This window comes from Drosophila rhopaloa, unplaced genomic scaffold (genome assembly GCF_018152115.1).
Source record: "Drosophila rhopaloa isolate 14029-0021.01 unplaced genomic scaffold, ASM1815211v1 contig_3, whole genome shotgun sequence".
NCBI lineage: Eukaryota > Metazoa > Arthropoda > Insecta > Diptera > Drosophilidae > Drosophila > Drosophila rhopaloa.
The window spans coordinates 25829880-25852730 of record NW_025335123.1 but is presented as its reverse complement, the minus strand read 5'-3'; the positions used below and the strand labels follow the sequence as shown (position 1 = coordinate 25852730).

General features: G+C 38.9%; 2 protein-coding genes across 3 annotated transcripts; both read right to left on the bottom strand.

The window, feature by feature from the left end:
• Window positions 1–74: 74 nt before the first annotated feature.
• LOC108042852 (acidic phospholipase A2 PA4) lies at window positions 75–9189 on the bottom strand. Of its 2 annotated transcripts, XM_017121317.2 has the most exons (4): window positions 8882–9170; window positions 3385–3550; window positions 2297–2749; window positions 75–428 (listed from the first exon to the last, which is right to left on the bottom strand). In XM_017121317.2, exons 2-4 carry the CDS (start codon window positions 3540–3542, stop codon window positions 329–331), a joined length of 711 nt encoding a protein of 236 aa, XP_016976806.1. In that variant the 5' UTR covers window positions 3543–3550; window positions 8882–9170; the 3' UTR covers window positions 75–328. The 2 variants fall into 2 exon arrangements, with proteins under 2 accessions (XP_016976806.1, XP_016976805.1); XM_017121316.2 differs by lacking the exon at window positions 75–428 and having other exon boundaries at window positions 1903–2749; window positions 8882–9189.
• Window positions 9190–9783: 594 nt separating this feature from the next.
• Window positions 9784–20669, bottom strand: LOC108042847 (fizzy-related protein homolog). Its single transcript, XM_017121312.2, has 4 exons — window positions 20363–20669; window positions 17889–18141; window positions 11426–11659; window positions 9784–11226 (listed from the first exon to the last, which is right to left on the bottom strand). The coding sequence occupies exons 1-4, from the start codon at window positions 20482–20484 to the stop codon at window positions 10399–10401; spliced, it is 1437 nt and encodes a 478-aa protein (XP_016976801.1). The 5' UTR covers window positions 20485–20669; the 3' UTR covers window positions 9784–10398.
• Window positions 20670–22851: the final 2182 nt, after the last annotated feature.

The following is a 22851-nucleotide window of genomic DNA, read 5'->3' as shown; positions in this document are numbered from 1 at the left end:
ATTTCGATATCACTACTTCACCTTGTGGTTGCAGGAAAACACTCCATTGCTCTGATCATGGTAAATATATTTATTTAAATGTACGTCTTTGTATGTATATATATAGATCTGTTTTGTATGCGTTCAATATATGAAAATATATATATTTATATATTTCCCATCTAGTTCCGTGCGGTTGTTTTTAATCTTTGGCTTTCGTTCAGGTTTAGGAATTGCAATCGAGGATAACTATAGCTATTGGATAAGCTAATGCTAATGCTAATGCCTTGTAGATTTGTAACCGTTTCCATGAGTCCATGAGCTAGTCCAGGTCGTCAACGTCTCATCTTTAGGAGGAGGTCCTCGGCTGGCTGGGCACATACTTCTCCGACGGCTGGTACTGCCACTGGGCGCAGATGGCCTCCTGCTCCGTCTGGTTGTATCCGGCTCTAATCGAATCAACCGGAAAAGGAAGAGCGCAGGCATGCGATTCTCAGTGAATTTATTTGTACATACATAACTATGGATGAACTGGTGGACTATTGAACTAGTGAACACGGGACATGCAGAACATTAATGGCAATCGCACATGCAGCTAGGTGGCTAGGACTAGTGGAACTGCAACTTATGACTACTAATACTAGACGGGGACAGTGCGGCGAGTCGATTTTCGGTTTATCAACTAGTTACCAGGCTGGAGAGCAATCTTTTCCTATCTTTTCCTAGATAGTTCCCTCTGATTTAAATATTATGCAGACATAATATTTCTTTGGAAATGAAAAACCAATATTCACTTAAATCTCCCATCCTGAACGATGTCTTGAAAAAAATACCAAACTAGTTTTAAGATTAATCTCCCCAAAAAAGTAAAAAAGCAAAAGTTATGTTACCCAAACAAAAAAAACATTAAGCCTATCTCTAATATACCCCATAATTTATAAGAACACAAATCTTATAAGAGTTTTGGTAGTCTACATGAAGACTTTCTCACAAAGGAACTCTGGCAAAAAAAACCATTTAAAGTATTCAATTTATATGCGTTTTCCATAAGAACAATACGACTTATTGTCTTTTCACATGAAGATGGTAAGACTATGATAATGAAACTTTTCCAGAATAATAAACAACTAAAGTAATGGAACTTTAACAGAATATAAAGCAGGATACAACTGAGATATCTTTTTATCATTAACTTGAAAATCACGTTTTCTGTCTTACGACAATCTGGAATTAAGTGGGCGATACATTGCGGATGTAAAAAAAGGTTTTTAGGTTCCCTATGTATGTGTTTTTCTTTGGCAAATCAAGTAGAAATATAATTTTGTTTTCTTTTTCAAAATTTAAATATGAAGTGAATCTTAAAAATAGCAATACTTTTCTTTGTGTTATTTAACCCTATTTTATTTTAAACATAAACCTTCGTTTTACTTTGTTATGCTCCCATTTTACTTGATTTGATACCCTATATTAATCTTTTAATATGATTCAACATTTTCTGTTAACTTCGAATAAAACCCTATTTAAATTAATGAAAATAAATAAAACCCATTATTACCCCAGATTTTTTTAAGTTTTTCTCCGACTTTTTAAAATGTTTGGATACCATCAAATTTTTCTTTAAAGCTTTTAAAAAACCCATTTAACTTCAAAACACATTATTTACCATCATTTAATTATTCTCCCACCTTTAAAAAATATTTGGAAACCACAAAATTACCAAAATATGTTTTTATCCTTCCAACTATAGTCCAAACTTGATAAATACAACTAACCCTTGACTATTTTTGACCCATAGCCTATAGTAGTTCCTACGACATCGTTAGCCATAACTTTCTACAGATCACTCTCCTACCTTTGAAAATATTTGGAAACCAGCAAAATCGACAGACCCCTTGGGGGCTATCGTAACTCCAGCTCCCGGGATCAGCTCCAGGGGGAGTCGAAGCCCCCGTAGCCGCGACCATTATAGCCGTATCCGTAGGACGGGGGCCCGGGCCGCTCGTAGTGGTAGCCCTCCTGGTATCTGGACGAGGGCAGCTCCCGGCTGACGGGGGCCTGCAGGCTGTCCCACAGGAGCCGGGGACGCTGCACCACCTCCCGCAGGATGTTGACCGCCGCCAGGCCCACGCTGGCCAGCTTGACGCCCCAGCGACGGGCGGTGGACTTGGCGGGACTGAAGGGGGGAGCGGCCAGGGCCCGGCCCTGCGGATGGGCCAGGATCTTGGCTATCAGGTTGTCCCCGTGCGGGGGCACGTAGAGGTCCGCCTGCCGGAACTCCGCCGGACAGTGGTCGGTGCGGTAGTAGAAGTCCTCGAACCTCTGGTGCGCCGAGCAGGGACTCCGCTCCTGGAAGCACGTCACCTGGACCACGTTGTAGAAAATGGCGCCCAGAGTGTTGGCCGTCTCCGTATTCGCTGCCTGCAAACATCGCCGGAAGCGGGCATCGCAATCGCAGTGGCTCCTCGTGAAGGTGCCCCGGTTGCACAATCCCCGCCTGCACTCGCCCACATTGAGGACATCCGGGCACATGTCGTGCTCCCGGCAGCAGCGATCCTCGCGAGAGTGCGCCCCCAGGTCGTCGTAGCTGGTGGCCGCCGTGCCCGGACCACACCACTTCGTTCCCGGATAGATGAAGCCCAGTCCGCCGCGGAACTCGTGGCCGTAGGATCCCTGGCGGCGACACACCTCTTCCAGCTCCATCACCGACTCCCGCGGCACCTGGCGGATGCGACGCGGATCCGACTGCAGCAACATGCGCTGGATATCGCCGCTGGGGGAAAAGGCATATGATCAGTACTTCCAGCAGGAGAAATATATATTTAATTCAAATTTGATCCATTAATTAATATAGAAGGACAGGAATTTTAATATAATATTAAATCTAATAAAATTCGCACAACAATTAGTTATTTCAGCCAACAATTGTGTTTTATTTTCATTTTTAATCCATTGGTTCATACAGAACATACATAAGTACATATAAAGATAATAGTTAGTTCTTTAAGAGAAGACAAGTGTTTCATTTAATTTTGATCAATTTATTGATTGATATTAAACATAAAGAATGAACTAAAAATTAATTTGTTTTTAAAAGCTACACTTTTTTATAAGATTATAAGGCTTGTAAAGTTTTTAAGGTTTATTGAAAACCCTTTTTTTTTATTCATCGAAGTAAGCAAAGGACGTTCTCAAAATAAGAAAGTCCTTTTCGGAGTTAGGAATGGAGTTATTTAATTCTTTTTGAAGAAAACACTTTAAGTTTCATAACTTATAAAGTCAGAAATATCAATCTGATCATTTTAAGATCATTAGTGTTAGCTTATCTTAAATTCAAAATTAAAGTTTTAATATCAGTATAATATTTTGTAATAACAAATTTGGGGTCAACATTTCTCGAGGACTCACCGATCTGTGTGCATCTTGCAGAAGGGATGTCGGGACGATAGCTCCACCATAACGCTCATGGTCATGTCGGAGATGAGTACCGCCGATCCAGAAGTGGGTGGCACCGCCGAGCCGAGCCAAAGGAGCAGCAGCACCACCACGGGAAAGGGTTCCCTCATGGCGCCAACTGGAATCGGAAATACAAGAAGATTCGGATCAGATTTCAGACCCATACATATACACATATTTGTATCTACATATGGATTATAGAGAAGGAAGGGGCGGGACCGATGCTTAGGATCTGCTTGGCTGAACTGACGGCGCGATAATGAGGCGATATGGTATGAGGGTATGTGGTATGATATGTGGGCCATCATTAGCAACTCGAATTTTGCATTTCTATGGACCGCGTATATGACCTCTGGCCACAAACAGAATCAAATATCCATAACTGTGCACAGTGGCCTGGGGTCCATAACTTCCATTCCATTCTGTCGCGACAATATTGTCACATTCAAAAATCATATGAATCTTTTAACAGATATCATCCAAAACTATATCAGTAACATCTCTATGTTTGAATAACAAAACTTGACATTTTGTTATGATAATCAATTTTTTTATATTATCAAATTACCATTTTAATGGCATGTTGTTATGCTGCAGATACAGTGAACAAAAACTGATATTTCGATCATGTTTCAATATAGTTTCATTTACCGAAAATAAAATATTGGAAATGTAAATTTCCTTCCATTTTATGTTTTAAAATTTGACAGGGAATAACAAATACAATTTTGAGGTTTTCGTTTTGCTCTAGGACATTTACAATATCAATAAGGTTCAAAATCATAGTATTTAAAATTAAAGAGGCAAAACCATAGGAGTTTTTCACTTAGAACTTAACAACATTAACTATACTGGCGATTTATGAAAAAGAAATGTGTGGATTCTGTTGAATTCTATAAACATAGGTATATCCAAGCCCTAAAGTAGCCTAGTCATCGCGAATCATAAAAGAAATCTAATCGTTAGACGTTTTTATGACATGCAAATGGTTTTTTTGAATGTCACACACAAAAATAATTGATCATAACATAAAAAAAATATTTTTAATAATAATTTTTCACCGATTTCCTCTTGTACCACTGTAAAGCCAACGATCAAAACAAAAGGCAGCGCAAAACAAATGATCGTGGGCAAAGATAAAAAAAGAAGACAACCAAAGCAATTTGCAAAATAAAAGGCTTACGAACGAACGGTATTAGGTGAGGTATTGGTGAGGGGGAGGGAAGATAGTGACCTACCCCAAGAGTCGCTCTTCACACAAAAAAGAAAAAAAATTTCGAATGGTAAAATAAAAATGAATAAACAGTCAGGAAGAGCGGCGCCGCTTTTTTGTGGGTCAGTTGAAGGTGGAGGCGTCAGCTTGTTACCAATTCTTTTGCTTCTCCTCTTTGCCATCCACCTCGGCTTTTGGCCAACTCGCAAAAGGTGAAGGTCACCGGCCGGCCAACTCTGTTAATTAGTCAAAATCAAAATAAAATGAATGAGAAAAAATAAATACTTTTCTTGACGTTTACTTCACGTTATTATTTGGTTACTTTTAATGCCAGGCCAAGGAACAATTTTACCCATCACGTTTCACTTGTAAAGTGCGAGAATAATTAATGATGACACCTACATGAGTATTATTTATGTTGTTTGCACAACTGTTCATTTGTCCCACTGTGCGTGTGGGGGGAGGGGATGGGAAGGTATGGGGGTAAAAGTGTCATCCCTGTCACTCTTATTGTAACAAGAGCGTGAGAATTCTGGAACTCAAGGTGAGTGCGAGGAAGAAAGATGGGGGCCATTTGTCTGCCAGACAGAGAAAGCAATAATGGACCAGGGGCGTGGCAGGGGGTTAAAGGAAGAATCACAGATAAAATAGTATTATAAGACACATTTGTATGAAGGTATCCAAACTTTATTCTGTCGAAAAGAAAAAATATTACTAGGGCTTAAAAATGTCCCAAAGGAAAATAAATTGCAAGCCGGTAGAAACATGTGTCCAAAAGACAAAGATACATGTTAAAAAATTAAGTTCGACATGTTATTGATAGTGCCGATTGATTGGGAGGTTTCCCCTCCCCAAAAAAAGAGACTAAAGACTACGCCCCTGGGAAAAGACAGCGGTGGAGCCTTGCCCCTTGTCAACGGGTGAACTTGGCTGTCACTCCATTGGCGAATTGTTTCGCCCGCAGATCAATTGTCTCTTTTATGTTATTAATGTTTATTTATGGATCGCAATTCGCATCGATAATTCGAACCGACAAGTGACAACAATTGGTAATCAATTACCACACCATTCCATTCTAAATATCGGTGAACGTACGTACGTCAGTCTGTGCAAACACATAAGCCATCTTCTTTTTTCAAATTCAGATAAATTCGATCTCCGTTGTTCGCATAATTTTCAATGTCAATGCTTTTTAATTTCATGGTATAATAAGCCAGTCTTTTCGGTCGTTCAGACGCCAGTTGCAGAAGAAAACGAAAACAAAGTTGGAAGTCAAAAGCGAACCGAGTTCGCTTATAAACCACAAGTACAATGACCCAACTCCCAAATAAATTCGGAAAAAAACGGATACTTAAACCGTTTATAGATACTATAACTTTAGCTTTAAGCTGTCACTCAGCAGAAAGAGATCAACTTCGGATCAAATCAGTCAAACTTCTAAGCTTCCTACACATACGGTCAAGAAAATAAGATATAAAATCTCTGTTAAGCCTATTCCAAATGTCATTCTATAAACCTCGTTTATAACAAACGATTTAAAAAATGGTTAATAACTTATTAATTATCTTAGGAGAATGAAACTAAAATATTTTACTTAGAATTTTCTATTTTAAAACACAACTATATCTAATGCAAATCGTATTTTAAGCCATCTAAACTTAAATACTTTTCAAGAATTTTGGAAACCAAAGTTATTCTTTTCACAAAATAACTTTTAATAAAAGAGGTGCAGGTAAAAATATAAGGCCCAAATCGCCTTTTATGATCCCTGGCAATTAAAAAACGATTTGTTCAAGACTTTTTACGATATAAGTGCCAGTAATTCAAAGGCTATATAACTGGATTCCTTACTTGGACAATTGTGACCAGAGTAATGGAGGTTTTACTGTAGCACTTGTTTTTTTTTCGGGGGCCATAAAACCCCCGGGGAAATCTGTACCTTGGTCGAAGCTTGAACTTTGATATGTCTACTAAAATCTTCTGCGTCAACAGGCGTGTCTTGGATCCACAGATCAGATCATCAATCAACGATCTCCTGTTTTTGGATTGTATATCTATATATATATGTACTTTTTTCATGATGAAGCCCTTCACTTGGACGCATCCGAAAACTGGTTTTGCGGTTCGTTTGCATTTTGAATGTCACGCTGCAGATGGAAACGCTGGTTCTTAAAAGCCACAATAACAAGTTGTAATCCCCTCCCTTAAAAAAGGCCCCTCGTCGTGGGTTTTGGGGCCCCAGTTTGAAACGTGGTAATTGCCGGACTGTCACAAACACTATATCGCTGATAATCGCTGTAATTGCCGCAGAGCAGACCTTCCGACGTGCCCCGTTCATAAAGGAAGCTCCGTCCTTGTCCCCTGGAAATGGGGTCAAGTTTAAGTGCAGAATACGCACCGAGCCACAGCCACATTTAACCCGCTATTCTATACGAAAATCGATATGTTTTCTACCTTTAACATCTGCCATTGTTGAGTTTAATTATATGTATAACATAGAAGGTATAGATGTCATAGGAATTTTTATTGCATTCCTACCTTTTCTTTGTCATTTCTATATTCCTGCTATTTTCATATTCCTTTGCAATTTATTAAATATTATTATTTGTATTCTTTCCTAATAAGAAAGGAAATTCCCATTAAAATTGGTATAGTCTTATCTAAAGGTATGTATGTAATGTATGTGTAGCGTTATAAAATATACATAGATAATAAACCACCCCATAAACTCCTCATAAATGCAAGATCATAAATTAGAGCCATCTGGAAAAGATTAAACCATTTCGATATCTTATTTTTCAGAAGCATAATATTTTGGAAAGTTATCATAAGGTGGTGCCATCGATCGAATTAGGGGCAATCAAAGGCAAATAGAGGCTTGTCATTGTCTTGTGGATAGATCGATCGAAAGGGGGATCAATATATGCATAAAGGTAAGTGGACAGTGCCGGTCATTGAACGCCCCCTCCCCCCCAAAACCCACTCCCCTCCCAAGGTCGAAAGACAAAAGATAGTCATAGTACCATCGGAGCCTCAGAAACTGAAACTAAAAACCAAACCGAAAGCGAAGGCGTTAATTGCCTGAAATAGAGGAAGCGTCTTTTTAAATCTGGGGGATATGCGGTCTTAAGAGTGGTGGGGGTGGGGGAGGCTTTCCAAAACCGATCGGAAGTTAGTCAAGAACATATTGTTGACTTTCGCAATTGGCGAAAACGGTCGAGAACCACTGACCTTCCCGTACACCCCAATCCACGTGTGCTAATCGCTGAGCAAATTTCACGGCTTGTCGAGGTAATGCCCGGATAGGCATCGGATGTGCGAAAAAAAAAACGATGGGTAGATCTTGCCTATCGACCACTCAAATATTTAACCAAGTTGCCAGTTAGATATGTCCACAAAAATCCGACTGGCGAAGAGAAGTGTGTTTGACATGCAAATGATGGCCAAAAATGTCAAGAGGTTCTTTTTGGGACATTTGGGTGGGGTGCCTGAGTGCTGCATTTCATCACCTCTTCAGGGAGAGATCTTGAGAGATATCACATCTGGAAGTTGCATCTTGAAATTCTAATTTCCAAGCCATTTATGTCTATCATAAACCATCAAAAAACCATTTTCAAATCTCAATAACAAGCATCTAACTAATTTAATTTACAAGGTAGTTCTAATTAATTTCTGGGAAATAACAAATTAAGCCGTTTCTAATTAGAGATTTATATATTACGAAAAAGAAACTATATCATTAATTGTGCAAATTATTTCGTTATCCATCTACGTTCCAAAATCAAGGTAATTGAAGCTTTATTTAAGAACATAATTCGTAAGTTGAATTCTTTAAAGGGAAAATATCAAATGATTGATTGCCAATTAGTCAGCAATTAATCACCATTGTATTTAATTATTCCCCAAAATTGATATTTAAGAATTATAGACTACAATTTCTGATGCGTGATCCGTATTTTTCCTTTAAGGATATTCTTAATTTCAATTTGCCGTCACTTTCACTTTTACACTTGGCAGGAAAAGCTGTGCTTTAATCCCAAGGCCGCCTGGCTGCCTTCACCTTTTGACATTTGGCCCAGTGTCCCGCCCCCTTCCCCTTACGCCCCCATCGCCCAATGGGCGCGGCCTTCGTGCGTGAGTGACCTTCAAAAGGCAGCAGGAAAAACCATAACAGAACGGCAAGGACAACTGTACGCACTTCACATTAAAAACATTAAAAAAAACTCAAATTTTTACCTGAGAACGGTAGGGGAAAATAAGTAGAAATATTACGCGGAAAGTTGTTTAGTTTTGGTCTATTGCTTTTTACTAGTTTTTTAACGGTTGGCAAAGATGATGGATTTTATTTAAGGGAATTTTGGATGCAGGACGGCGGCGCGGTCGTTTTATGGATTTCAATTTCGATTTCTTTGGGACGGTGGCCAGCAGCGAAACATTTCCGCGACGCGTTTGCGGCGCAACTGAACTTGATTCTGGCGCGTCGAGCGCTGTTAAACTTGGACTTGGCCAAAAACCAAAAAAAAAGACAAGAAAAAATGACATGAACAAAAAAAACACCAACAAATTGAAAAGCAGAGAGCCAGGCCAAGAAACCGAATTACAACAACACAAAACAGCCGGACTAGAAGCTCACCGACGGAAGCTGCAAACCATCCAGAGGCGCAGTTTTTGGGGTTTTGGACATACAAAAATTATTAAACAAACTCGTAAACTAATCTGAACTAAATTAATGAATAAAATCATCAACTATACTTAATTAAATGTTTTTATAAAATAATACTCTGATAATAAGTTATTTTACCATATGTATGAAAAATACGAAATTTTATTACTTAGATCATTTAAAATTTTAGACTTGGTAATTTTATATCAAAACAAAATGTATCTAGTAAAACCTTAAATATTTTAAAACCTCATCCCCTTTAATTTGTACAACACCTATTGTCCACGCCCCTGAAAACGCCCACGACCACCAGTGCAAAATCGAAATCAAAGATGCAAAAAAAACCCAAAAAGTGCAAAACAGGCAGGTGGATTGAGTCTTCGTTTGGATCGAGTCTCAACTAGGCCCCAAAACCGCTTCACCGTATCGCGGTTTCAAACTCCACTAAGCCCCAAGAACGAAAAACAAAGCATTCTTTTTGGGGCACATTTGAAATTGTATAAATTTATTTAATATACATAGTGTGTTTTTTGATGAGTGTGAAAGGAGTTAAATGATTGCCTGAAATAAAGTTAGTTACTTATAGGCTAGCAAAAAAATATATATATGTATCAATTGCCTTAAGTGTAGTGCACTAAAAAAAATACATGTTTAGAAAAGCAACAAAAAATTTCGGTTACATATAGTGTAGATTACGGTGTGTGTGTGTGTTTGCGTATTGTTGTGTTCCAATTAGTTACAACTTCCATATTCATATATGGGCCTATGTAGACTTAGTTTTCAGTTCTTGTTTCAGCCACAATTAATGTTATTCTTTCTTCATAAATTTCATGTTTTTTCCTACATAAATGTTGCTAATAACCGTTCTATACAGAGATACTTAACTTAAATTTGTTTAAACTATTGCTGCTGTTGGTAACTAAAATTTACTAACGACTGGTGAACAAGGATCGTTTGTATATATATATAGAATTTAGGCTTTCTGCTTGGTTTGCTGGTTGGTTGATTGTTGGTATTAGTTTTTAGTTTTCTTGTGTTTTTGTGTTGCCTTTGGCGCCTCGCTCAGTCTTCGGTCCTTGGATTATTGTCCTTATCTGATGTTGGCAAACAGGTTCAGCACGGATTTGTTCTCCTTTTGGCTGCGTGCCTTGCTGAAAACGTTCCAGAAGCGCAGCGTCTCGTCGCCAGCGCCTGTGACTATGGCCTCGCCATCGGGACTCAGGGCCAAGTAGAGCACTCGATACGAATGACCCGTCAGTTTGGCGACCTGCGTCAGCGAGGGGTACTTCCAGACCAGGATCTGGTTCTGCGAGTAGCCGTGCGTGGAGACCAGCTCCGAGGAGTGCTTGGACCAGGCCAGATTGCACACCTGCGACCCCGTGTCCACGCACTGCATGGGCTGTCCCGTCAGCGTGTTCCAGAATCGAATGCACCTGTCCGCCGTTCCGCCGCCGCTGGCCAGGAGTCCGTGATGATGCGGGGACCAGGCGATCGCCTTCACTGCCGCCATGTGCTCCGTGTAGGACTGCACGGGATTCACCGAGTGCTGATTCCACACATACAGCCGGTTGTCATTGCCCCCGCTGGCCAAGTACTGGTTATCCGGCGACCACTTCAGTCCACACACCTCCTGCCGATGTCCGGTCAATCGTCGCTCCGACTGCAGCTGCGGTGTCCGCGTATCCCGCTGGATAATCCAGCGGTCACGCGATCCACTCGACAGGATGTCGCTGTTCCAGGCCAGCGCACCCACGCGCGCCGAGTGGCCATTCAGCTTGTTGATCTGCTTGTTGGCCGCCACATCCCAGACGGTCACGTAGCCGTGATGGGTGCCCACGGCCACGGTGTTGCCACGCTCGTTCCACGACACCGAGGTCACCGTGTTCGCGTCCGGACTGAGATCACACAGGCGGGTAACCTAATTCAAGGAGGAGAATTCATTAGTTGGCCGTCCTGTTTGGTGTTTAATTTAGGGTACGTATTCATGCCAACCAAAATACAATCAAATTTTTTGAGCAACACTTTTTAGAGATATTCGTTTTATACGTTATTTGATTCGGCCTAATTGGAGCATGAGTACGTGGCCTGCAGCGGATTTCTCCCTTCGAAGGACTCACCTGACTGGTGCAGGCGCTCCACAAGTAGACACAACTGCCCAGGCCCACCGCCAGCACATTCTGGGACGACCAGTCGACCAGGTTCAGATAGAAGTCGTCCTGCAGCTCCGGAGCATCCAGGACCTTGAAGGGTATGCGCGAGATCTTGCGTGTGGCCTTGCGAGGCGATCGCAACAGCTTCTGACTTTTGGCGCTGACGGGTGACAGCGAGTAGGGGCATTCGCCATTGTAGTCCTGAAAAGCATAGTGAATAGATGCCATTAGTTTGGCTGGTTATATCGCAAGCAATTAGCTACCGGCGTTCCAGTTACGGCAGCCGAGCAAGAAATTGCCAAAGCAAATGTGTCTCAATTGTGTGGTCCCTCTTAGTATGGGAAAAAAACATTGGAGTTCGTTTTGTTTGCGAGCCGCGTACTTGGCGTCCAGCAATTAACGCCATCGTGCTAAGAGTTGCGACCGCGTCGTACTCCCATGTCCCCCGGGTAAAATGCTACTCCTCCCTACCAAACAACTAACCCTCTTCTATGCACAAAAAAAAAATATATATATATATTTATATTTATATTTAAAAGCCCATTCTCAAGTTGTGGGTCTTTAAAATAAAGCCAGTATAATCTGCAATTAATGATCTGAATCTAAAATGGTCTGAATCAGAATCTTGCGTCTTCTGTTTTAAGAAAAGTATTCCATTGGATATTCTTTGCTTTCTAAGCACTTTAAACGTTCCTTGCAATTTGCATCCGCCAAAAAAACACACTTTAAAGTAAATATTCTTTTCTTTCTGTGTAGGCTTTACAATTCGCATTTGGCACGCATTCCGTTTCGCTGAGAGCTCTGCTCTGGCTTTTGTTTGCATAGAAAATGCGGGCAGAGAAGTGTGTTAAGCGTATGCGTGAAGTAAAGGGCCAGTAGTCATCGCACCTCCGACTGCCACGCCCCCTGCGACGCCCTATTACGCAACGAAATTACATTTAAAATGCGAGAGTCGAGGAAAGATATGCCCCAAAGACAAAACTCATTCAAAAACTAAGCGAAATTGTGCGTGCCAACGGAATGCAATGTGGGGAAAATAGGAAGAAGTCGAAGAGGTGGCAGAAGTGGCAGATAGAAATGTAAATTAAATGGATTGGGTGTGTTCGAGGGGCAGGAAAAGAGCTTTCTCCGGCATAATATACGATGGATTACATTCTTCTTGCATTCTATTTGAGGTACCACAATTAAGCAACCAGAAGTGAACAATAATTTATTCAACATTCGTTTCCGTGCTGCAAGCCATTTGTTTTTAATTTATGAAAATAAATTTCACGACTGTGTGTTAAGGCTTTCATTTAGTAGAAGTCTGCCCACAAAGGAAGTGATTATGTGGACTAAGCTTTGAAGATAATAATGCCTTAATACAATTTTGGTCTGACTAATCAACTTAAAAGTTTGACGCATTTAAATCCACAATCATGGGTTTTATTCCTATTCAAAAAAATTTTGTTTTATTCATTCTAAAAAAAATGTTATTTTTTAAAAATATATCTCAAGCTCGACTCATTTCACATATCGCTGTGACTGAAACACATTCATAATTATGCCATGTAGTTTTTGGAACCGCATTTGTCATGATGGGTTGGTCAGGTTCTCGTCCGCCATACCGATAAAGTGCGCAAACATCCCGGCAAACATAGCGCCCCAGTTAAAGCGATCCCATAGCACTCTTTTTACACAGAAATAAAGTTGATATGAAATGAACATTTTTCGGATCATTGAAACCAAATCTTTTTTGTTTTTAATATGTAGAAAGAACAAAATTTCAAATTTACTATCACAATAATATGATTTATATGCAGGGCTTGCTTCGCAATTGTAAAATACGATTTAGTTTTATATTATTCGACCTAAAAAAAGATACATCCATCCATATAAAAAAAAAAAGATACATCCATCGTAAGAATATAAGTTTACCTGTCAATATCTTATTGAAACCGATGTCATTTTTATCTGTGTATCTACAAGTACCACATATGTATGTATATTTATCTTTTATGGGGTAGATAGGGTTGAGGTGCTTTGACCTGCTCCATCCCTCGAAAAAGAATGTGCACTTGACGTCATGCCGCGACTCTTAATTCGTTTAACAAATTAAAATTTAATTCAATTAACAGAGAGGCCAAAATAACCCGAGATGAGACAAACAAAACTTAATTACAGATCTTGGATGGGGTTTTTTTTCCAAAAGCGTGCGTGTGTGGAGCCCTTAATGGTCACTTTACACTTTGGAAAAAAATCAAAAAAAAAAAGTATATAAATATATCACCACAAAAAAAGAAGTCAACAATTTAATGATTTTGAGGTCTTTGCTTCCATTTTCTGGGAATGCTATAAAGGCAGTTAAAGCCCCCCGCTTCTCCCTTTTGTCCATATTCCACTCTATAAAGCGTACAAGCCACTGCCATTAAATTTAAATGTTTTTCGATGCCATGCAGAGCGAAGAAAAAAAAACGAGGTGGTAAGCCTATTAGAAATTCAATTGTTAAAACGCTTAAAGTTTGGGGGCATTAGGGGGGACGAAGGGGCAGTAAACCCATATGGCAAATGGCAAAAGGAAATCCGACAACTTGTACCCGATTAAAATCGCACAGTGAGCTCTTGTTTTAACCTTGTACCTTTACCTATTTATCACCTATGTTTCACCATTTTTGCGTAATTTTTCTATTACTTTGGGTTTTTTATTTCTAAATTTGTAAAATGTGAGGTTTGTAAATGTCTTATTTCATTATCATTTTTTTGTTTCTACTTTACGACTATTAAATATTTTTTGTACTTGATTTTATTTTCACTGGCGGCTTATCATGAATACACTTTATTTTTGTATTTAATTAGGATCGCTCTGTAAATTGAAGTACAGTCTGGTACGAAACAGCATGTCACAGTACTACAAAACAATCATCATTCATTCATTCGGCTCAGCAAACTCCAAACAAAAGACAAAAATGCGAGCTGCTAACCAAAAATAAGAAAAAAAACTTGCCGGCCGGCATTTGTTAGGCCTTACGGATTTTCTATATATATTTTTTTTGATACCCTTCCAGAGAGTAATTCCATTATTGGACCACTATTTCCCAGAAATTTAATCTAAGAACCCAAACTAGAGTTGATTTTTTCGAGACTGGCTATTGAAAACATTTGTTAATGGTTTATTTTAACTTAGCAGGGGTATTAAAACTTCGGCTTGCCGAAGCTATCTTCCGTTGTCGGTTTTATTTATTTCTGGCTTGTGGGCGGTGCTTGGAGGCAGGCTTATAAATTAAACAAATAAACAACCAACCAGCAGCGAGAACAGCAAAGAAAAGGGAAATAAAAGCGTGATTCCAAAAAGAAGTGGGGGCCGAATAGGGTTAAGGGGCCGGGCGGTGGTTAACCCATGGTTAGCATTTTTTTTTGAACCTGTCGCTGCGATCGGACCAACTTAATCACGCTGCCACAAAAATAGTCATCGCTAATGCGATGTTAATGCAAATGTCTGCTGCATAAATTAATAATTATAATAGCAATAAAACGGAGACAACAAAAACAAACTATAAAAGATGGTATTTTTTGTGGGATTGGGGACCTGTGAGTAGTCGGTTTTCTATAATTCCCCTTAATGGCTATTCGAAATGGCCAGACAGACTTGGGCAAGAAACAAAAATAAAACAGGTGCACGAATTCAACAAGCAAAGGGGTGTTAAATTAAAGTAAAAAGAGCGGTAATTGGATTGTAGGAAGAGTAACAAAAATAATAATAATAATGGCTTGAAATTATAAAGCTAGAACGAATTTCGCAATTCGAAGGTAGAACAACAATAAATTAAAACAGCATTGTAACTCGATTAGTTATTTTTTAAAATAAGAAACGTAATATTCTCTGCGAAAAATGAAACAGAAAAATAATTCTACATCTTTTTTATATTATCCCGCACATAAATATTAATAACTCCAGTATATATTATATTCTTTTGAGAGCTATGCGCATAATTTACCCATATGAAACAACTCGAATGTAAATAAGATTTAATCAATAGAGAGTAATACATTTTGGACGTACATATTCTGACTAACAATGATCTTCCATTCATTGAGAACTAGGAATTCCATCATACTTTTCGGCTCGTCAATGAACCCCAAACGAAAACCAATCCCCATTTTTTCAATCAAACACCACACGTCAAAAAAAAAGTGTTGAGACCATATATTTTGGTGACTGCTGGACAACCAGAAACTACTGTACAAAAAATTTAGGAGTTTGGGCCCCGCACCACATTATTTATGACAATAACTTTGCGACCGCACATAATTGAATTACATATTGTTTGTTGTGACCACAGAGGCATATGGAATATGAAAAAAAACGAGCAAGTGTAAAGGCCCATTAAAAACTGAGGAATCGAGGGGAGTGCCGTGTTAATTGTGTGGGCGTGATGTAGATGAATGGCCAGCGATTTGTGGCTGAGTTAGCGCAGGGGACAGAAAATCGAACCAACTCTCGACAGTTGCCAATTGGCAAACTCCATTAGGCCAAAAAGAAATCAACTCGCTATTAATCAACAAAAAATTGGTTTTTTTTCTCCTCTTTCCACCAACGAAATTCCCGAATTAAGGGGTAAATGGGCACGCAGAGATCTCAGTTATTGACTCAAGTGTCGTTTTAGACCACTGAAGTAGTAGTTGAAGATGGAGAATACTGCGGTCCGGTCTCGACCACTTCAAGTTGCCTTTCCTTCTCTCCATTATTTGCATACCCTGTAACGGAGTATATGTGTTTGTGCTCTAAAAATGTTTGTAAATATAAGCTAATAAGAACTACTTTAAAACGTAGCTTAACCGGTTTGGGACCTGCATTGATTCCTAAATAAATTAAACAAATAAAAGACAGAAATCAATTTTTCCCGCCAAGTAAAGTGCCATCTCTTTGGTGTTTTTCTAAAACAAATTAATAGGTCCCAAAAGAAACCATGCAATGATCTATAACCTTTTCAAATAGGAGATCAACACCATGTGAATCAAAGAAAGATACATATTAATCTAGTTCCAAAAAATGTTCACAAAGAAAAACCTTTAACAAAGTCCTAGAAAATGTGTTTCTAATTCAAATACAAATAAACGAGAACATCCAATTAATCTAGTTCGTGGATTCAAAGAGTATGTACCGCGTCGTTTTCAAATAAATAACCATCATCTCTTGCTCACTTATTTGTTTCCAACGGACGGAATTCGCTTTGTTTTATTTTGGTTGGCTGCTGCCGATGTTTCTTCCACCGCTTCTGCTGGCAACGTGTCAACTGTCAAAAATCAGTCAAAGCAAAATATTCAACAAAATATCAAGAAGGGCAACACACGTACCTCTTTATTTACTTTGTAATTTTTTTTCCTTTTTACCGAGCGGCCAATTGAGGCAACATAAATCTGATAAGCAGGCAAATATGTCAGGTCCGCAATAATAATAATTATGATGGGGATGGCGATAATGGTGATGTGGGGAGATCGCCGGCGTTGCCACGAATCTAATGACAAGTGGCAATAGTTTCCCCTTCCTCACATCTGTTTTTCCCATTTATCTATTTCATTTCTGTTTGCCCGCTTTTGGACCAAACACTTGAACAATCAGTCCACCAGCTACATATATATACAATTACATGGCGATGGAGATCTATGTACTATATGGACAGAGAGATCTCGAAACACGTTGGCGATCATCACGCGCGCATTGGAATCAAAGGAAAAAAAGAGTGTGTTAACCTCGAGTTTTGGTCGAACAACTTTTCTATCCGTCTTAGGCCTCTAGACCAAAGCAAAGACTTTTCACATAAACCGGTTTCCATGGATAGATCAATAGATGGTCGAATGGAGAGAAGGGGAGGAGTTTTCTCGGTGTGAAAAAAGATGTTAGATGAAAATCAGAAAGCAATACAGAAGACACGAAACTAGTAAAAACAAAAAGCCTATAAAAGTCACAAATAACTAATGTTATTTAAAGAACTACAGCCTGAAATCTTAAAAATTGCAATTTCCCACGACCTGAACTCGGGGTTTGTTCAACTCGACGTCTGAAATCTTTCGGTTTCTTTTTTTCCTGAGGAGTACAAGAAAACCTCAATTAACACCGACTGCAAATTCAATTAAATGCATTCTGCAGCACACAATGCCTCTGAGAAACCTCAATCAAAAGTCAAATTCGCTGACCTTTTAGATTAGAGAATTCCCAGCATATTTTGTGGAGGCAAGTTCCCCACACAAAAAATTGGTTGCTATTTGTAAATTATAATTAATATATATATTCTACATTCATTTTTATATTTTTCCCGAAAGAAGTCTTCGCAAAAACCCACCTACCTCCCAATCTTTCCCCCCTTTCCAATTTGAACTAACCGAATAATACATAATATGTATTACATATCAACCAGAAGCAACCATAAGGAAAATGGAGTGGGAAACTCACCTGCTTGGTGGGTGACTGGTACTTGAAGAGACTCCGCTTGGCAGCCGGCGTGTAGGCATTCTCGTTCCGCTCCTCGCCGGCGGTCTTCACGTCGTCGATCGCCGATCCCAGGAGCTCGTTCTTCAGGAGGCAGGAGTACGCCAGACTATCGCGTGCCGTTTCCCCGCAGTCCCGCTGCTTCTTGCTCGTCTGCGGCGAGTTGTCATTTGACTTGTTGATCGACGCGAAGTTCGTCTGCCAGTTGTTGTTGGCTCTGCGATCGCGGAAAATGCGGAAAACCCGAGGCAGAGTGGCAGGTGGGTAGAGAAACAGAGAAGATAGGAAAACACGAAAATGTTAATGCTATGAAAATGCCATTAATTATCGCCAAAGCAGGGAAAGCTTGGCTCGCAAAGGGCGTAGCTAGGATTTCTAAATGGGGGATCTTATATTACAGTATTAATCTTTGAACTGTTTGAATTTGTTCTACTTAATATTTAGAAGAAATTATTATAGTCCCTAGATTTATAACGACCCTTGACATTGTTCAGCTCATCCTAATTAAAAGAAAGCACTATGAATAATTTTATAGTATTAAATACTTAGAATGCTACTTATGTACATATACATGTAATTATGGGTACATTATATAGCTACAGAAAACTAAACCAAAACCATATAGAAAATCGAAAAAATATTATACAAAATATGAATTTAACCTGATCGTATAAGGTTATCCAACTTTTCTTTTCTCTAACTCACGAGAACGTGCCATAAATCAAATTTAGTTTGCGAACAATTGACTTTTCCCCTTTTTTGACGGCCCTGACCATAGCTTCGTTTGGTTGCAGCAATGGGAAAAAAATGAAAAGGCAACATCAAAAAATACTTAGCCTTATATAAATAATTTATATGAAAAGTGCACAATGAATTCATGGGAGGGCACAGACACAGAACGTAGACTAAATAAATTTATGCAAACGCGTTCAAATTCAATTTAGCCATATCGTCTGGCAGTCGTCCCCCTTATTCCGACCAAAACAATTGTTATTATTTCTACCCATTAAAAACATAAAAAACGTGTGCAACGTGCAAAAAAATTATTGACGGTCGAATTGTGCAAAATTTGCGAAAAACGACAACTAAAAATAATAATCATTTGCCATGAAATTTGGCCAAGTGTGAGAGAATTGCACTGTGCACTGTGAAAAACTGTTTACGAATGCAATAAGCGTTGCCCGTTTTTGCTGTGCTTCATTTTTTTTTTGAGGCCCCCTGACTTTACCCCTTTTCGATTATATCTGGCAAACGCATTTGAAGTGCTCACTTCCACCTCGAATAAATCAAATTTCATAAGCGGATGGGGGACGCCAATTGTACGAGGAAAAATATATATACAAAATGCAGGCGCAACGAATGACAATTCAATCAAATGGGAGGTGTTAAACTCAATAGAGTTTGAAAAGTAAAACCTCTCTAACCGGAAACTAATTAAGTTCCAATGCTTAAATGTTTCCTTTTCTTGTGGTCAACTTTTTACTGAGCTCTCACGTCTTTTGGGGTTTTGTCGTTGAACCCCAACACACAACAAAGTTCAAATTTCCCTGTTTTCCCATTAAGTTTTTAGTTTGTCTTGTAGTCTTTTTAGTAATGTCTCTTTTTCTTTGCTCGTCTTCTTGTTTTCTTTCTACGCGGAACTCATTAGCGAATGAAGAAATATTCAAGTTCTTTGGCCAACAGTGCTGCCAATTTTCGGCCAACTTTTATGTTGGGAAAATATGAATATAAATTATTTAAAATGTGAACTTACTTTATTTTACTATATACGTATTACTAACTTAAATATTTGTATTTTGGAGATTTAACATTTCATGAATAATTCTTTATTTTTCTCTAAAAACCACTGTCTTTTACCCTGTTACAAGAATATGTAAAATACTGTTGGGCATGTTTGTCGTTCGTGTTTGTTGGTATTTTTTGTTCTTTGTTTGTTGTTTCTGTTTGTCGACGGACATTGAATCACCGTTAGTTAAACGAGGCGCAGCCAGGCGGGAAATTCATAGGTTGGTAGTTTGTATCCGCTGCTGTTTTTATTCTTTTTCGCCAGTTCTTTCGCCTTGAAAGCGGAAGAGATGACGTAGCTAAAAGAATAACGGCTTGTGTGGAGTTCAATGCACTCAAAATAAATTACAAAACATCACTTAACCAACAACGTTGTAACTGATAGATAAAGTAAAAAACTAGGAATAATGCTTCACGAAATTGGCTTATAAAGATACTTTTATAGATACTATCTAGATTTCTGGATTAAATGTTTTTTATGTAGTTAATACGACTACAACCAAATTATGCTTTGGAAAACAAGCCTACTTAAATCTTAAATACAAGGCTAATAAATTATTTATGTTCACTTTTCCAGACTATAAGATACTCCTTAAAATAAACTTTTTTAAAGATCCCCATCTATATTTATAAACAGCTAATCAAAATCTCACCTGCAGGGTATAAAGCGATCGAGTGATGTGGGCGTGGTGGACGACTCGATATTGTCGAACAGATTCCTGGCCACGGGACTGCAGTGCTTCAGGATGCGCTTCTCATATTCGGGACTGAACATCTTAGCGGCTATCGTAACTAGCCACGTGTCCTCGTCTGTGTGTTGTAGCTCCGTCCGCGATTTGCAACTTAATTCAACACAAATTTAAACCAAACAAAAACTTGGCAAAAAAAAAAACACTCCAAACAATGAAAAAAAAAACTTTAATTTTAATTTTTTGCTTTTTAGTTGAAACTCCAAAAAGCTGATTTAAGCGTCGTAGAAAATATATATACGAATTATATACGTTTTCTGCAAGAGAGAGAAAAACAGATAAAAATAATTAATTAGAATGGCTCCTCTATGTATTTGGTGTTTTTTCGAATTTAAATAAAATTGTAATTTATTTGTGGTGTTTTTCGTGTTCTTTGGTTGACTACAACGACAGTTTGGCTTTAAGGCCATTAATCAACGTCTGGGACTTGGAATTGCGATTGGGCTTTTGGGCCTGGCTAATCAGGCAATTGCCTTTCTATTTTCGAGTCTTTTTCGCACCCATTTCGTTGGGGGCGTATCAATCACAGAAAAGAATGGAATAAATAGGGGCTGTCATGTATTTTGGATGTATCTTCTCTCGGTTGCGTTCTGCATACAGAAAAAATCCAAAAAGAAGACTCACTAAAAAGAACGAATCATCAAATACCTTTAACATTCTGAATAAAAATAGATTCTTAAATAATATCTTAGTATTTATAAAGGATAGTTTGCTTTTTAAAAATATAGCTTGGACTCAACATCGAAATGACGATTATAAAAATTATTTTATCTGGTCTTTTTTTAAGTAGCATTCAAGAGAAGAGCTCTTCACCACAGATTAAACTAGACTTTTTTGCATTGCAGATTGTGGCCACAAAATGTTAATACCCTTTGTAAAAATGATGAAATATGATCGGCCCTTTCGGCTGCTAATTAGATCCGCCCCAACGATCTATTCCAAATTCCATCTTGGCTTGCTTTTTATTTCTGGCGTGCTTGGTAGTAATTAATTTATGGGCGTTAAGTGTTGCTTGTTTGCGGCGGAGCTGCAAGATTCTCCTTGTAGAGAGTTTTTTCTCCTATTTTTCGATAGCAGAATCACAGCAGCGTAACCGGAAAACTTACTCAGGCCAAACACTTCCGCATCGAGATGGTACTCCAGCACTTTTTCTTTAGAAAATATATATAGAATTGATGCCGGTCTTGGTGAATATTTGTATGTTATTTGAAGAGCGAGACTAGACTGAGTTGGAAAACTGACAACTGAGGACTGACATCAGCCGGGTTACTGATCGGACTGAAATAACTCAGCTATGGGTTACTTGTCGAGGGTTTGAATAACGATAAAGCTATTGACTCGCAGGTACCGCCCTCGGCAGGTACCAAAAACTCAGAACCCTGATAACACCGAACACCGAATTCCGATACAAGCAGAAACTTGTTTCCCAAAATGTATGGTTTGCAAGTCCATGACTCAAGCCCCTCGACGATAATTAAAGCCGACTTACTGCTGATAAGCGTAAAATGGAGATAAGGTACACGGGCGGTCGAAAAAACCCGAAAGAGGGCGGGGCAGCGTAAAACTTGGGGTAGGGTTTCATCGTTTAGTCACATCGATAGGCGTGTGAAAGTTGCAGAGTGTAAATAAAGAAAAAAAAGGGGGGAATATTCGAATTGATGGGGATTCAGTAGTGCTTACTTGGGGGCAAGGGTAATCCCCTAGCAAACAAAAACTAGTCTTATGTCAATTGAGGCAAACGGTAAGGAAACCTAAAATCTCGTTCTGACGAAAGTTAGGCTTTTAAAACCCCCATAAAAATAATTTAAATGAAATACTCCCATAGTTAAGGTTTATCAAGTCTTTAGTTTTGATTTCTTATACATTTTGTACATTTCAAAATAAATTGGTAAATCATGTTTTAAAATGAAACGATTTTTCTGTGACTGTAAAATTAATTTTATCAAGACTGAAAGCCAAATCAAATAGGGAACCTCTTGGGGGTTTGTAATCGTAATTTTTTGGGTGGTTGAAATAGTAATTATGATTCCACCCCCTACGCTGCGCTGCAGATTGTCCCCTCTCTCTCTCGTCCACTGCATTTATAATGGAATGGTGACACGTCACCGGGGGAGAGTCACTTTCCCCGACCATCTCCCTCCCACTCTAGCACACACACTCTGATCAAGGACAATGAACTTGGCCTCCTGCTGTCCCTGTTACTCCGCCTATGATCTAAGACAATCTGTTTATTTTGTCTGTGTGTTTGTACTATTTTTAGTGAATGACTTCCAGCTGGAAGGTCAACTTGGAAGGGGAGATAAAACGCTCTGTGGGAGAAGAGAATGCCAAGGAAATTCCATACACTATAAATAAATAAGAAACCGCAGGCGATAAGAATTTCAGGAGGATGT

Excerpts from the sequence above, each read along its gene's own strand:
- LOC108042847 (XM_017121312.2), bottom strand. The coding sequence starts at position 20,484 with ATGTTCAGTCCCGAATATGAGAAGCGCATCCTGAAGCACTGCAGTCCC. Across the intron at positions 11,660-17,888 it reads ACCAGTCACCCACCAAGCAG|GACTACAATGGCGAATGCCC; the intron begins GTGAGTTTCCCA and ends TATGCTTTTCAG. Across the intron at positions 11,227-11,425 it reads GGAGCGCCTGCACCAGTCAG|GTTACCCGCCTGTGTGATCT; the intron begins GTGAGTCCTTCG and ends TCCTTGAATTAG.
- LOC108042852 (XM_017121316.2), bottom strand. The coding sequence starts at position 3,542 with ATGAGGGAACCCTTTCCCGTGGTGGTGCTGCTGCTCCTTTGGCTCGGC. Across the intron at positions 2,750-3,384 it reads TGCAAGATGCACACAGATCG|CGGCGATATCCAGCGCATGT; the intron begins GTGAGTCCTCGA and ends CTTTTCCCCCAG.